At 35.8% G+C, this 14,465-nt stretch overlaps 1 protein-coding gene across 16 annotated transcripts in view; it reads right to left on the bottom strand.

Annotated features, from left to right (window-relative positions):
• APC (APC regulator of WNT signaling pathway) overlaps window positions 1-14,465 on the bottom strand; it is a 101,034-nt gene that overhangs the window by 52,184 nt on the left and 34,385 nt on the right. For 14 of the 16 annotated variants that reach the window (XR_009820799.1, XM_062017248.1, XM_062017246.1 and 11 more), the window contains 2 exons: window positions 6,118-6,171; window positions 589-673 (listed from right to left, as the gene is read on the bottom strand). Coding sequence is in view for 15 of the 16 variants with exons in the window: in XM_062017248.1 (XP_061873232.1) it covers window positions 589-673; window positions 6,118-6,171 (139 nt within the window). In the remaining variant the exon portion in view is untranslated. The remainder of the gene's footprint in view (window positions 1-588; window positions 674-6,117; window positions 6,172-14,465) is intronic. The other 2 variants (XM_062017256.1, XM_062017251.1) reach the window with 1 other exon arrangement.

A 14,465-nucleotide genomic window follows, 5' to 3' on the forward strand; every position in this document is an offset into this window, starting at 1 on the left:
GATCCTGCAGATGCTTCAGTGTCACGTAAATGATAGTAACTCTGTTCACCATAGGGCTCTTGAACAGAGACATCCCATGATGTTTCTGGTTCAGTGGTATGGATGACGAACGTATTGAGGAAGAAAGTAGTCTGTGATTGCCTTGCACATCCTGTACTATAGGATGACGCACATTCCAGCAAATGCTCTAGGGAAAGGGGCAACAGTTTGCAGCATGACAGATTCAGTTCCAGTAATATGACACACAGAAGGCAGGATATGCAAACAAGTTCAGAAAATTGATGGAACTAATCCATCATTAACTTAAATATATTCTTTCTGAAGAACTACAAGAAATGCAAGTTATATCAAAACCAATTCATATGAAGCCCTAGGGTAACAGAGGCAAAAGGGTAAAAGCAGCATAGGAACATATTTTTGTTTTGAGAATGTGTCTTAAAATGCTTAGCAAGAAGAGGCATTGAGACTATATCTAACCATCAAAGTGAACACTGGAAAGAAGATGCAGCTGAGATACAAAATTTTATCCCAAAGAAAAAAACAACTGAAAAACAAATGACTGTGATTAAAACATAACTTAAGGTTTACCTTTAAGTCGTTCCAGTAAGTCAATTTGTCCAGAAGACGCCATTGCCTCATCTTCAATACTTCCTTGTAGCTGTTTCAGCACCTCCTATAAGAAATTAACCTTAATTAAGAAATCTTTACAATAATAAATTAAAAGGTAAATACATCTTATCCTGCCCTTGAGTGAATACTTATGTAACAGCTACTGAGACACAGATATAAACCATATTTCATGTGACCAGTCTTTAAGTGTTATAACTTTAATTGCCATCAAATATATTCTAAAATATTTCCCCACAATACAAAGTGTATCCCAAGTAATTAATCCTCTCGTGTTCCAATTTATTGGCTTATTTAAAAGTTCTTCTTGAAGTGAATACCAGTTTTCTCAGATTTTTTGACTGAGAAATGCAAGCACAGAGAAATTACTCAAATGTCTCCATTTGTGTACCTAAAGTTAGTATTGTAAAACTAAAATTCATATAGGTAACTAAATCTACAAAAGTATCTTGATTACCACACTTTTAAAACCTGAAAAGTACCACAGTAAAAGAAATCCCCCAGGATTTCTTTTCTACAAAGCCTCAGCACCACCGTAAATATGAAACAAAAATTATATTACTCCTACTGTTATCTCTACCAATGCTACCTGCCACCACACCTGTGAGGAAAAAAGGACAGGATTCCTTCATGGTGTGATATTATTTGACTTATTACTACTACTACCACCACCACGCCTAGAAGAAAGACATTTAAGACTCTCCCACATAGCTCAGTCTTGAAAATCGAGAATATTGCCGTGTGCTATTGAAAATTCTGCATGATAGAATTATACAGCTGGAAGGAATATACCTCTAATGCACAAACAGATTCATGGCAAACAATTGCTAAAAGAGGCCTGTAAGCCTCCAGGCCCTTAATGCTCAGTGGCCTGAATTCAGGTAGAAAATTAAACACAAGAAAATTAAATGCAGGTTGGTGAATGCTTTTTGCTAACAGTGGATACATCAATAGCAAAAACAAATAAAAAAGATTGGCCACAAGAGAAAAAGCCCTTACTGGAATTTAAAATATAATTTTTCATACTGTTGCATAGAAAGTATTTTTAGAAGCAGCAATAATCAGGAAATGCAAACAATTCTGAATAAAGAAAAGTATTCCTTACTTTTGATACATACTCTACACTCAGAATTGTACTTCTGTTCACACTTGAAAACTAAGGAATTTTAGATAATTTAAAAGATCTTCACATCACTGTTCTGCTAAGAGCCTAGCATATCTTACCATCCATTTCAATTGTTCTTACAACCTGTAGAGAAGGTATCTTTTTTAATGTATTTTGTTCCTTTCAAAGGAAACAAATGGCATCTATGAGAAGCCAAGATATTCTTTAAACAGACACATCACTGAGCTTTGTATATTCAAAGTGTTTTTCATTGTATATCACCCCATCCGTCCACTTCCCATCCAAAAAAGGAGGGGCCAAAAAAAAAAAGACACATTTTGAGTAAAGAACTGCACAGGGTTCTGGGGAAATAACCTCCAAGCTCTAGACTCAAAGCACACAGTAGCACCACAGTCACCCACTGTATAATTAGATGCTGGTACTCCAAGAAGAGCAATTCTGGAGTACTGACAACTAATTATGTTAACACAGCTTTGCAGAAATAATTCAGCAGGTGAAGCTGAGGCCAAATTTCCCAGTTTACATGCTACATGACTGTGTGACCATATTCACATTTTAGTTTGGATGAGTCTGACACCATATTCTCGTATCTGTCTCACTGTCTTTACTTTGATTCACAATGTAGGGTAATCTCGGACTGTGAACGAAATTCCTTTCCTATCAAACCCAACCAGCAATTATACTCAACACTACTAATGGGCATTCACCACATGGGATCAGACTGGAGCTAGTTCAAAAACAAAAACCCCAGAAACATGCAGAGGACAGACACTTGATCCTCAACATTACTCATCTGCATATGTGCTCTTATTGTTCTACTTGTTAATGTTGGCATAGCCTTTAGGATCAAGTTTGGTGTGATAAAATCACTAAGCTCTGAAACACTTCTTCACTGTGCTTGTGCTTTTAAGTACATTCAAGGGCATCCTCATTACCCATACAGTCCAGTCATCTCTCTACATAACATCTGCCTTGTCAGTAGAGTCAGACAAGCAAGTAATCTGGTGCTTTTCGAAGGAGGACTCATATTATTATCTGAGATAAGGTCAGATAGCATTTGCAGATAGCAGTCACCTCAAAAGCCTAAAAGGGCAATGTGGATATGTGGAGCAGTCTTAAGATTTTGGCAGGCTTCTGAAAGTCAACTCAGATAAATTTAGAAATAACAAATGAATCCCATTGCTCGGAGAACAGCACCTTTGTTCAGTGAAAAACCCAACCCAAACATCCAAACCCTCCTCCAATTCCCTTCTTAGAAGCTTCTTTCTCACTCCTCTATGTGGCAGTTCTGCTGTGTGGAAAACCATATGCTCAGGATACTTTCCTCTGTAATGAGTCTTCCTGTTCCACAAGCCAGTATCAAGACCTTAAGCAGAAATACTATCACCTTTTCCTGTGTTTAGTTATGCAAGTTGGAATGAATATATTAGTAGTGCTTTATAGCATTATTCTAAGCAAAGTCTTTACTGACTTAGCAGTGACTTACTTAAAAAAAGACAGACATGAACAAATCTATAAGGAAGACTGCAAAGCTTTTTCTGTTCTTTTAAAGAGTACAAGTCCAATTATTATAGTGATCACTTAAACATAAGCTAGTTTGTCTTATCCTACTGCATCTGGAACGCTTTGGAAATGGAGTTGGCCCTATCACTCATCATAGCTGGCCCTATCATTTAAAAAGGTCTTTGCAGTCTCTGAACTGAGAAGTACAGAAAAAAGAGTAAATTTTTTGGTTTTGTTTTGCTTGCACTCTATGAATAGAGTCCCGACGTTAAAACTACTTTATAAATAATCAGATTAAAAAGATCAGGCTCATCAGCAATTAACTGCAAAATTACTGAGAAGAAAAGCACCTTAACTGACAATACATTCACCCAGCTAAATGTTAAGCGTTGTAAATAAAATTGCTTCAGGGCTGTGAACTTACTCAAGCTGCTGATAAAGGGATCACAGAACAATAGCACTAAGAGTGCCAGATTTCAAATCCCAATGAGTTAAGACTTAAAAATATATTCAATTTTTGAGAACCGTGGTTATGTATATAAACATTTAGAAATATTTCCAAGTATGGAACCTGTGAAGAGACATTCTAGTTTACACATGTACCTTTCCTTTTGCAGGAAAAATGGCACTGGTATTAATTCAGACAAATGACCTTTGGTCTTCTATAAATACTACTCCTTTCCTGCCCCTCTTTAAACAGAATAAGCTTTATTTCTTGTATTCATTTGTCTAAAATTTTTGTGTATTCAGCAAATGCCGAAGTGTATGAAAATTATAAAGAAAACTAAATTGATGAAATCACTGGCAGCAGACTGCTAGATATAGTTACAGGCCAGTATATCAGCTGCAATACCAAACCACTGAGACAGTTAGAAATTTACCGAGTCTTTTACAGGTATGAGTGAGTCTACATTTAAAAAGATTTTCAACAAAAGCTATTGTATCAATAGATATTTAGCAGGATGCTCTTCGTATTTGTTTTCTCCTTTCTAGGACGTTCGTGTCATCTCCATATATAGAGATATACATATAGACTTCACTGTGTGCTACTTTTCCAGTGTTTGTAAGCAAACCCCAAATTGAGTTATCCTTCAATTTAGCGGTTTTTGCTTACCTTGGTTACCACCTCTATTAGAACATTTGAGTAAATAAACAGGTTTAATCATATAAATGTAGAAAGCATTTACAGTTTCAGACAGTAATTTAACAGTGATCTTAGCACCATACAGAATGGGAATATCCACACTGAATGACTGAGAACTATTCTTTTTAACCAAATCAGTAGTATTTTAAAATAAGAATATTTCTGTCAGCATTTGTACTCACATTTTTACCCCAGTATGCTGAAAATACATACATAAAATCGCACTCTAATCTGAAAGTAATTTTTTAAGTTCAGTCCAGTGTTGGACATCATTGTAATAATTAGTTGTTTAAAAGGATAGAAAAAGTTAACATATACAGCAAATCCATCACTCAAATTCAACAAAAATATAAGATGTCAAAACAGTAGGGACAGAAGGATACCAGAATACTATTTTCTATGCATTTATAGAAAAGATGAAATTCAGTTCAAGGTCTTACAAGACCCTTCATAACTACATGAACTTCGTGTTGCTTCAGTACTGTCATACATGGCACAACACTCAAAAAGCTCTGGAAGAGGCCCATTTAGCTCTACTACACTAGCAAATTACACTACCACTTAAGTTTGGTGGGAGCCCTTCCTATTGACTGAAGTGCCAAGCAACTGCTCTGGTTGCTCAGCCCTATAACCAGGTCCAAATGATAAAAGCAATGACGACAGCACTGTTGACTGAGGTGAAACACTGGAGCAACTCAACTTTTAACCCTGTAGAAAGAGGAAAGCATTTGTTATGTGATGTTGTTCATTTTGATTTCAAATAGTGTAGTTTTCTAAAAGAAAATATTCACTTGGTGTCACCATGCTAAAGAGCTGCCACTTGCTGTAACTACATACCGAAGTCAGTATTAAGCTTCAGTACAAGCCCACTGTCAGGTTAACTAACGTTATCTGACTTTATGTTCACAAAGACTGCTGAAGTAATGTCAGAAACTGTATTTATCACCAGCTAAACGTCATCTCAATTCTAGAAACCAAAATTTAAAAATATATTTTATTAAATTTTCTAACCAATTTGGAGCCTGATGAATCTTTAGAATTGCAAAGATCATACTAAAAACATTATTTATTGTGAAATCATACCAACACACTTAAAAAGATACAAATCAAACATAACGTCACTGCTGATTCTTTACTGCTTACATAAATTCCCTGATGTTTTCAGTGTCTGTTTTTGTAAAGATGCTAAATGGCCTTTATAGCTGCATTTTTAGTTCACATGAGCTTAAAAAACTTTTGAGTTATCTGCAAATGTCTGACTGCATTAGTTACGCAGTCATGGAAACATTTCCCAGAAATCATAACTGGAGTCAATCTGTAAAAGTCTGTTCAGCTTATGAGAGTTTCTTCCACTCACATATCAGAATTTATAAAATCAACCCTTATACATTAATATTTTCAAAATTACTTCTCTTTTCAGAGTATCTATCTGTTGTGCTATTCTTTGCATGTTTACTGTGCTATCAATATTCTTCCTCCTCTTATCACAGTTTTAATGGGACAGCTTCCTTTACATGCCTTAAGACTGATATCACTGCTTCCCTTCTGAAAGGCATGGGTCTGTGAGGCACCAAAGAACATTCTGCATGTCCAAGGTCCAACTGAGAATAAGTAAAATAATTTTTGAAAGAAGATGCATGCTCCATAAGGGGGCAAGAAAAAAAAAAACCAACCATGAAAAAAGCAAACACTGTTTCCTGTGCTAAACCACAGTTACCATTTTTCCTTGAAAGTTCAGGCACATTGGGAACTGATGGAATCCAAGCATACACTGTAAAGAAAATACTGGATTAATTAACACAGCACAACCTATAGAAGCTCAGAATCTAGTACTTACTCCACAGATATTTATATAGTTAAGCAGTATTACTCCCAAATCAATGCCCTTTCTCCCTATTTGTTCCCCAAACAATGCATTTGTTGAAAAACATTGAAAAATTATGTTTGCATAAGTAGAAGCTATTTTAGCCTCTGAAATTTACCCTCAAAACAGGCATTGCCACTGTCAATTGAAGTGCAAAAAGTTAGTAGCTAGTACTCTGCCAACTTGCCCCTAAGAACTGATTCTCCAGATGAACAACCTTTGCGTGTATGAGTACACACAGGTAATTTCACTCTCAAACTAGACTAACTTGTTATTATAATGTACAGTAAGACTGTTCATACAGGCAGTGAAATAAAACAAATTGAAAGAGTTGATGAAAAAAGTAGAAAGCTAGTATGCCTACTCAAAGAACAAAATAAGGTGTTACCACGTTATGTCCACTTTGCTGTGCAGAAGAGGATGAATATAAAGCCACAAGAGGCTTTCACCAAGAGCAACAGTACATGCATATCTGCTGTGCAAATGCCTGTATGGTCAACCATCTGGAAGAGGACCTGACTTCCAAATTGTCAGATCCTATGTTACTGTTCTATTTTCCAAGTTTCCCCCTTATGTGACATTTCAGCTGACTCATTGCTATGCGCAACAAAGACAGCTTGTAGTGAATTTCTTAAATCTGGATTATTACAGAATACAAAATGTAACCCAGTTAAACTGAAAGCAAAATATACGTTATTATTGAATAAAAATATTTTTGTAGGTTGTACTCAATGTAATTGAACTTTAAGCACTATCTGTCCAGGATCTCACAGCGTTGTGTGAGGCCCATGTCTCACATTTCTCAATGAGTACTATCCTACTAGCTCAGCTGTCTGCAGCCAGTATTTCTGACTTTAACTGCCCTTGTACAATTTCCATGATGTATGCAACCCACTCACAGTGAGACTACAGCTCACTCAAGAAGATATAGTTTAGCTAAGAAATCCAGCTGACAAAAATAGGATGGAGTTTTTGTTTAGTTTTAATACTGTAAAAAAAAAAAAACCCAAAACCAATAAAATACATTTTCTGGAAAGAAAGTGAAATACTTTTTCCTGTAGATGGCATTTCTATCAAGAAGTAACTTTCAAGAGAAATACCTGAGTCCATACAGGTCATTATATACATAAAAAATTGCTTTTTAAAGACATAATTTACAGAGGTAAATTAGAAAATAACAGTACTTTATACACAAGTATATCTGCATCTTTGCTGTGTGCACTGAGCATGCCAACTTTGGAAGGTTCTTTTGCAGAACACATAAAATTATATCACAGAGTGTACAAGTCAGCTGTCAAAATCAAGGTGTCATCATCTACCTTAAAGCCGGTGTTTCCTTAATGTTTCAATGCGCAAACCCAAATAAAATAAAATGCATTTTTAGTCCTTTTTAATGGTATCTTTTTCCATTTAAAGAGGAAAAATGTAAAAATAAACTCTGTTGTGTAAATAATTACTTTTTTCTAGTTTGTTCCAAATAAAAGGTTGGTTTGTGCTACAAGCAAAGAGCAGATCTGGAGGACAGATTCATGACAACGTCCCCACAATTGAAAACCAATACAAACAAGAATTGCACGAAAATGTCTTTAATTTATGCTTTTGATTCACTGATTCCCTCCCGTTGCTTCCTTCTCAAAAGCAGGGAACTTATTATACAAATTCTTCATTTGCTACTGCACCTTGAGCTTCAAATCACTTTTAGTGTCTTCTACATTATCCTTTAGGGTCTGCTGTACACTCCCCTAAAGCTGGGCCACAAACAAAATTCAGTGAAGTATCAAAGAAATCAACACAAAGCCTCTACTGTGTGCCAGATAGAGCATGTATCCAAATAAACTTTAGAAAATATGAGAGTTTAGAAAAGAAAAAAAAAAACCCTCTGTTAAGTCAGCAGAGTGCACAGTGCCACACAAATACCTTTTAAGAGCCAGGAGTACAAAGTATGAAAAAAACACCCTTAATTTTGGGCACATCACCCAGATTCCTGAAAAATCAAGACAGTCAAAATGAAGTTGACTCATTAAGAGTTGGCTGGAAGTGCATGGAAACAATGTCAGGCCAAGGGCAGATTCAAAACAGACACCTCCTTCTGAGGTACACTACTTGCATGGTAATGAGCAAATGAAGAGCATGCTAAAAAGTTCTCATCAGTTGGTGGCACACGGGCTAATTAAGGGGGGAAAATTTGCATTCAACTGCTCCTAGCAGCAAGGAAAAAAAAGAGGTTTCTTTCACTACCATCTATATCCAGGTAAACATGATTCTTTTCCAAAAAGCTGTAAGCCCGGCAGAACTAGGACAATGTGAAAAAAAGAACTGACATTTACAGACTCTCCAAGATCTCAATACATATATAAACATAAGGTTGTTCTACATCATGATTGTTTTACACTTCAGAGTACTGAATTTTATTTGCCATGTATGTAATTCTGTCACTCAATACCACAAAGTTTCCCTGCAGCTCTTCACACTCTGTGTTCATTTGCATCATACTGAAAATCAAACTTTTTCATCTCATTGGGTTTTTTTTCCAGATAACTTACGATAAGTCAAAAAAACACAGGTTACAGCAGAAAACTTAGTAGGACACTACTGGTTAAAAAAAACCCCAAAACAAGCCAAATCCTGACTGTTCTACTCTTCATTTTCTACCTTTAAGTTGGATAGCAATCAAAGAACTTTCTTAAATCAACTTGAGTTCTTCAGGAGTTTTTGATTACTAAATTCATTTTAAAAAGCCAATCAGACTCATTAGTGCCAGTATGGCTTACCTCCTACTCAATGATTCCTTCAAAAAACTTGTATTAGTGAGCTACATGTCCCTAAGAAAGAAATGTCAACTCTTTGTCCGTTAGTAGTCTCTTGTTTACCGTGGCTTCTGAAACTTGTCCATTATACACTCTAGCTTGCAGGCCTGCAAATCAGCAGTTCTTCCTAAACTTTTTTCCTGCCATTTTCCATAACTTCCATGATGAGGCCATCTTAAACACAGAATACAGATCTCAATCGTTGTAGATAATCACAAGTGGTTGTAATAAACAGAAGGATCTTGCAAGAAAATTACACACATGCATGCTGTCATGGTTTAGCAAGCAGCAGCTTTTGCGTCATAACAAGGGGAGCGGGCTGCACTGAAGACCTGGTACAGAGTTTTTGGACTTTCCCCCGGCTCTGGGGTTCAGACCCACCTACAGCCCGGCTGGGCCAATCTGGTGCCTCTGCCATCACTTTTTAAGGGTGGGAATTTGAAGTGCCTGGGAGGACGTGTAAGAGTGGTACAAGATAGAGGCGACTATGCAGGCCCCACAGTCAGAGAAGGAGGATGGAAGGAGGACATAAAAACACCGGGATCAGGGCTCTGAGCCCGGGAGGAAAGGTGGTCTTAAAGGCTGGTTGTACTCTTCATCGTTGTACTATTCTGTGTAGTTTTGTCTTGGTTATGTTTTGGGGTTTTATGGTTATGCTTTAGTTGATGTTAAATTAAATTACTTTCTGTTTTCTTCCCCAAGCTGAATAGCCTGGTCTGTTTTGTCCTGGACCATAAGTAGCAATTAAGCCCTCCCTGCCCTTTGGCAATTCTCAGGTCTTTGGTATTTGAGGGTAATCATGGTCTTTTGTGTGGCCTAAACCACACAAATTGGGTAAGCAATGCAGATGTGTCTAGGGGGAAGAGATTACTGAACTTTCTTCAGTCTGAATTCTATAGTTTGAAAAGTGTATAATTACATTTAGCAGACAACAAATAAAGGAAAATACATAAGGAGGCAAGTGGGAATGCGCTAGTGAAGAATCTCAGGGGCTAACTAACAGAAGATCTACCGTGAGCAGCAAGGTTGATATAGCATGGATTGTACAGAAGACAAGCTTTGACTAAGAAGCCATACTTGCTGAATTGCTGCAAGGAGGGAACCTGTCATAAAACTTCAGGATTCAAGAACAAACAAGAAATCACCAGTTGACAAACCAATTAAGACTTTTGAAATCATTTGCATGAATACAATTTTAAGTATCCAGATCTCATGATCACTCCAGTAAATTTTTTTTTTTTCTTAGGCTGTAGTCAGCTCTTATTTAATGCCAAAGAGGTCATACCTTAACCTTTCCAACCACTGATAAGGAGAGGTGAAATGGATTATATCTTACCAGTTGACAGTTCACCAGTTTTGTACTTAAGCTGCTTTTCAACATTTGGACGAATATTTATTTCTGATATTTCATTATAACTGTTTTATCTCTTTGTTTCAAAAGCTTTACTGTTGATACTTAGATCTGAAACAGGATCACTGAGATATTCTCTGCATAGCTGGGAAATATCTCTAAGCTTCATATGAGCAATTACTGTGGAGATACCACAACATTAGTTTTGGTTCACGGTGCAACTATAATCCACTATGTTATATCTGAACTGACCTCTTAGCAGAAATAACAACATACCAGGTAGCTTAGATCACTTGGAAATCAGATTTTCTGTAACAGTTTGGAAATGATGCTAATACTCTAATCTGTAACAGGATGCACTAAGACATTCCTGCCACATTAAATTTAAGATGCTATTACAAACTCTTCTGCTGTGGTTTGTTTACTACGTGTAGCCTACTCACCAAAAGCAATTCTAGATAAAATATATCTATTTTAACATAAGCATTTATCTTCTTCTGTATACTGAATGCTTTATTTTCATAGCTTAATTTTTTTTTCTTTTTTTTTTAATTTCTGTATGTGTTAGTTAAACATTTCACTGTGTATCACTCCAACTAAAAATCTTTGCTCCAAAGACAAAAAGGAAAAATACAAGATGAAACTAAAACCACTCTCCCTTTGAAATGAGATGGCAAAATCCTGTTATCTGACACAGTATCTCCAGCAAAACGTCTAATTTCTGCTACCTTAAAAGAAGGAAAAAGCTGTTGCTAGATTTCTGAAGATAGGATTGCAAAGATGGGCATCCACTGGATGTATTTATCTACTATCTACCTGAGGAACCTCATATACAGAGAGACAGGTACACACTACAGACGCACACAGCACACGACAAAGTTGATAAGCTGGACCTATCAGAGGTTTCTGTGAACATGTTAGGATTCTAATTCTAATCTAAAAGCACATGGCCTACTGTGATACATCAAAATAAAAATTCCTGTGCCATTTACAAAAATACCTCCTAGCACATTCTGTGTTTTACAAGGATCATGAAACACTGGTGATCAGCAGCTGATTAGAATTAAATAGGTCTTAAGGGTTAAAAATCATGAAACACTGCCTAAGTGGTCTGCATAACCATAAAATGGGATTTGGTTAGTTAAAAGAAAATGCTTACAAGGAGACACCTGATAACAGTAGTCACACATTCCAGAGGAGATACTCCCTAAGCAGCCATTTTAAAGAAAACCTTAAAATTTAGGCAAGGGGGATGAGTACCAATAGTATCTGAAATCTTCTGTCACAGAGTAAGCTTCCAAAGGATTTTTTAAAAAACTCTTACAGCTTACAAATCACAAAATGTTACTTTGATGCAAGGCTGACAAAGACTTCACATTCAAAAAGTGTAACAGAATGTAAAAGCCACTTAGTTCCTGGAACATTCTGAATATCAATCTTCTGTTTTATGAACAAATGTATACTAACAAACTCAAAGCTGAAGGCAGTGAATTTCTCAGATTCCCTATTTTGAATGAAGCAAAAAAGCTACAACAACCGTTAAGCTGCTAACTTGCCAGTCAGTCTGCTATTCCTGCTAAGGATTTGTAAGTTCATCCCTTTAAATAGTCATAAAAATTTATTATTGGAAGTTATAGTTGCAGACAAAATAAAATACAACTTAATAGTATTTAATTATAAAACCATCATCAGTTCTAATAAGATATAAGCTTCACGTTCTCACAAATTTATCATGACAGAAACAAGATGAAAAACAGGCACCATAGCATCTTCTTTAGCACATTTTTAACCTTTAATTCTGCTTATTTGAGTATTAATTAATCAAGCTCACAAAGTGTGCCCAATACTACAATAAATCTCTGATACTATATTCTGTAGATTTAACACTTATTTTGCAATCCATTTAAATTACTGTAGCTAATTACCATACAAACACTTTCAAAATTATAATCCTCAAAACATCTTAGCACTTGTTTTTTTATTCAGACAAAATCCATTCCAATCCAACATAACAGCATCACAGAGTTTACTACCCTGCTGTGTAATTAGCAGAAGAAATTCACAAACACCATTCACATAAAAAAGAAACCACTCCCTTGGACCTGCAATGGACATGACAATGAATAGCTCTCTAGGACTTTGTCTTTTAATTCTTTAAAACAAAACAATCAAAAAACACCACAGAAAATTATTAAAATTAAAAACTTTCTATGGAGACATTAATCTGCCAAAAATATACTCCACAAGACAAAAAAACTGTTAAAAATCCCACGAATAAGCAACTCATGATTTTATGAGAACAAGAATTTAACCATTGCCCTGTTTCTTACAGTGTATATTAAGCTTACGAGAAGGTTTCTCAAAAAATTCAAGAAATCTGAATCAGTTTTACTGATAGTCTTTCTATTTTATTACTGGTATGTAGGGACATAGTACAGAGGACATGAAATTAGTGGGAAAATGCAGAATAGGATTTTAAATTTACCATATAAAGACAAAGAGAGAACATTTTGCCCACAGAGCATCAAATACAGTATAGATGGTCTTCTTTGACAAGATAACATGCATTACTCATTTACTGTAAAATCCAAGCACTCCTAGAGTTGTGTTACTCTCTTCCTACTTCTTGAGTACTTGAAGTTGTTACACATGCCTGCTTTCCCCCAGATTTTATACAGGAAAAAAAACCCAAACTTATATGAATTAGCTGCGATAAAAAAACCCCAAAACCCAATATACAAAACACATAAGCAATCCTTAACAGAAAAATAATTGTCTTTCACAAGAACAACAAAATCTGACAAAATGTCTCCTACATTTACCTGTACAAAGTAATACAGGTGAAGTTGGACTGCTTTTTGTCTCTTCATGAATTTTACAGGTTTTGAGTTCAAATAAAACTCTGTTCTAAATTGGTCTGCAGTCTTTTATGCAGTTACAGTTAACATCTACATCTAGACACTAAAACTTTTCCTTCATTTATCAGACAACATCTTTATTTCATTGACCATCAAACAGCTTATTTGTTGATTTAGAGAAAACATTTTATGATACTAAATTGCTGTACTTCATCTGACAGTAAGCCAACAGTAACAATTGAATTTCCCAAGTTAGTCATAATACTCTGAGGGATTTGTTTTGTTTGAGCAGTTAAGTCCTAGGACAACACAAATTAGAAAACAAAGTGGACACTGTTTAACTAATCGTTTCAGCACTCCAGCTATCACATTTATTTTCCCTCAATGTTGTTTTCTGGACAGGAAATGGATAGTTCCACTTTTAAACAGAAAATTTTGCTTCAGACACAAAACATTCAGACATTGTCCCTATATAGGTCAGTCATAGTTTATAACAAATACATGTGCAAGATGAGCTCAAGTTAAGCTTTTAATTCCAGTATGATTACCTTACATTTCTGAAATGGAATGATTATAAAGATGAAGCACACTTATACAACATTTTAACACTACTACTTCCAAAACCTACTTCTTCAAAGATATATTATGTCTTAAAAATGCCTTTCCTATTGCCTTTCATAATCAACTGAAGAATATATGGCAAAAGAGGAGACACAAGCAAACACATTAACAGTCCAAAGAATCATTCCAAGATGTTTCTGTACTAGCTCACAGACCAAAATTTACAGTGCAAGAACAGTGGTGTCAGCACAGAGTCACAGCTTTTTTTCCCCAATGGTGCTCCCCTTCTCTTGCTAGTACTTGGGATTTTACTTGGTGGGAGGGGCTGCTAGGGCTCTGTGACACTTACATGCTCCTAAAGGATCTTTTTTTCCGAAATATTTGGAGTTTCAAATGCTTACACAGTAGTCAAAGGGCTTGCGAGACCTCTACTGCTCTGGTTCTTTTAATTGCTTTTCTTGTAATTATCCCTAATTATAGCACTAGAACCATACAAATCATGTGGTTTCTTTCAGTGGAACAAAGTAATCGCATACTTTCTCCAAAATTTTGCAAAATGAAAATTATCTCCTGACTAAACAGTCCTGCAATGATCTCCATCAAACTTCAAACCCCAGTCAGACT

Source organism: Colius striatus, chromosome Z, assembly GCF_028858725.1.
Source record: "Colius striatus isolate bColStr4 chromosome Z, bColStr4.1.hap1, whole genome shotgun sequence".
Lineage (NCBI taxonomy): Eukaryota > Metazoa > Chordata > Aves > Coliiformes > Coliidae > Colius > Colius striatus.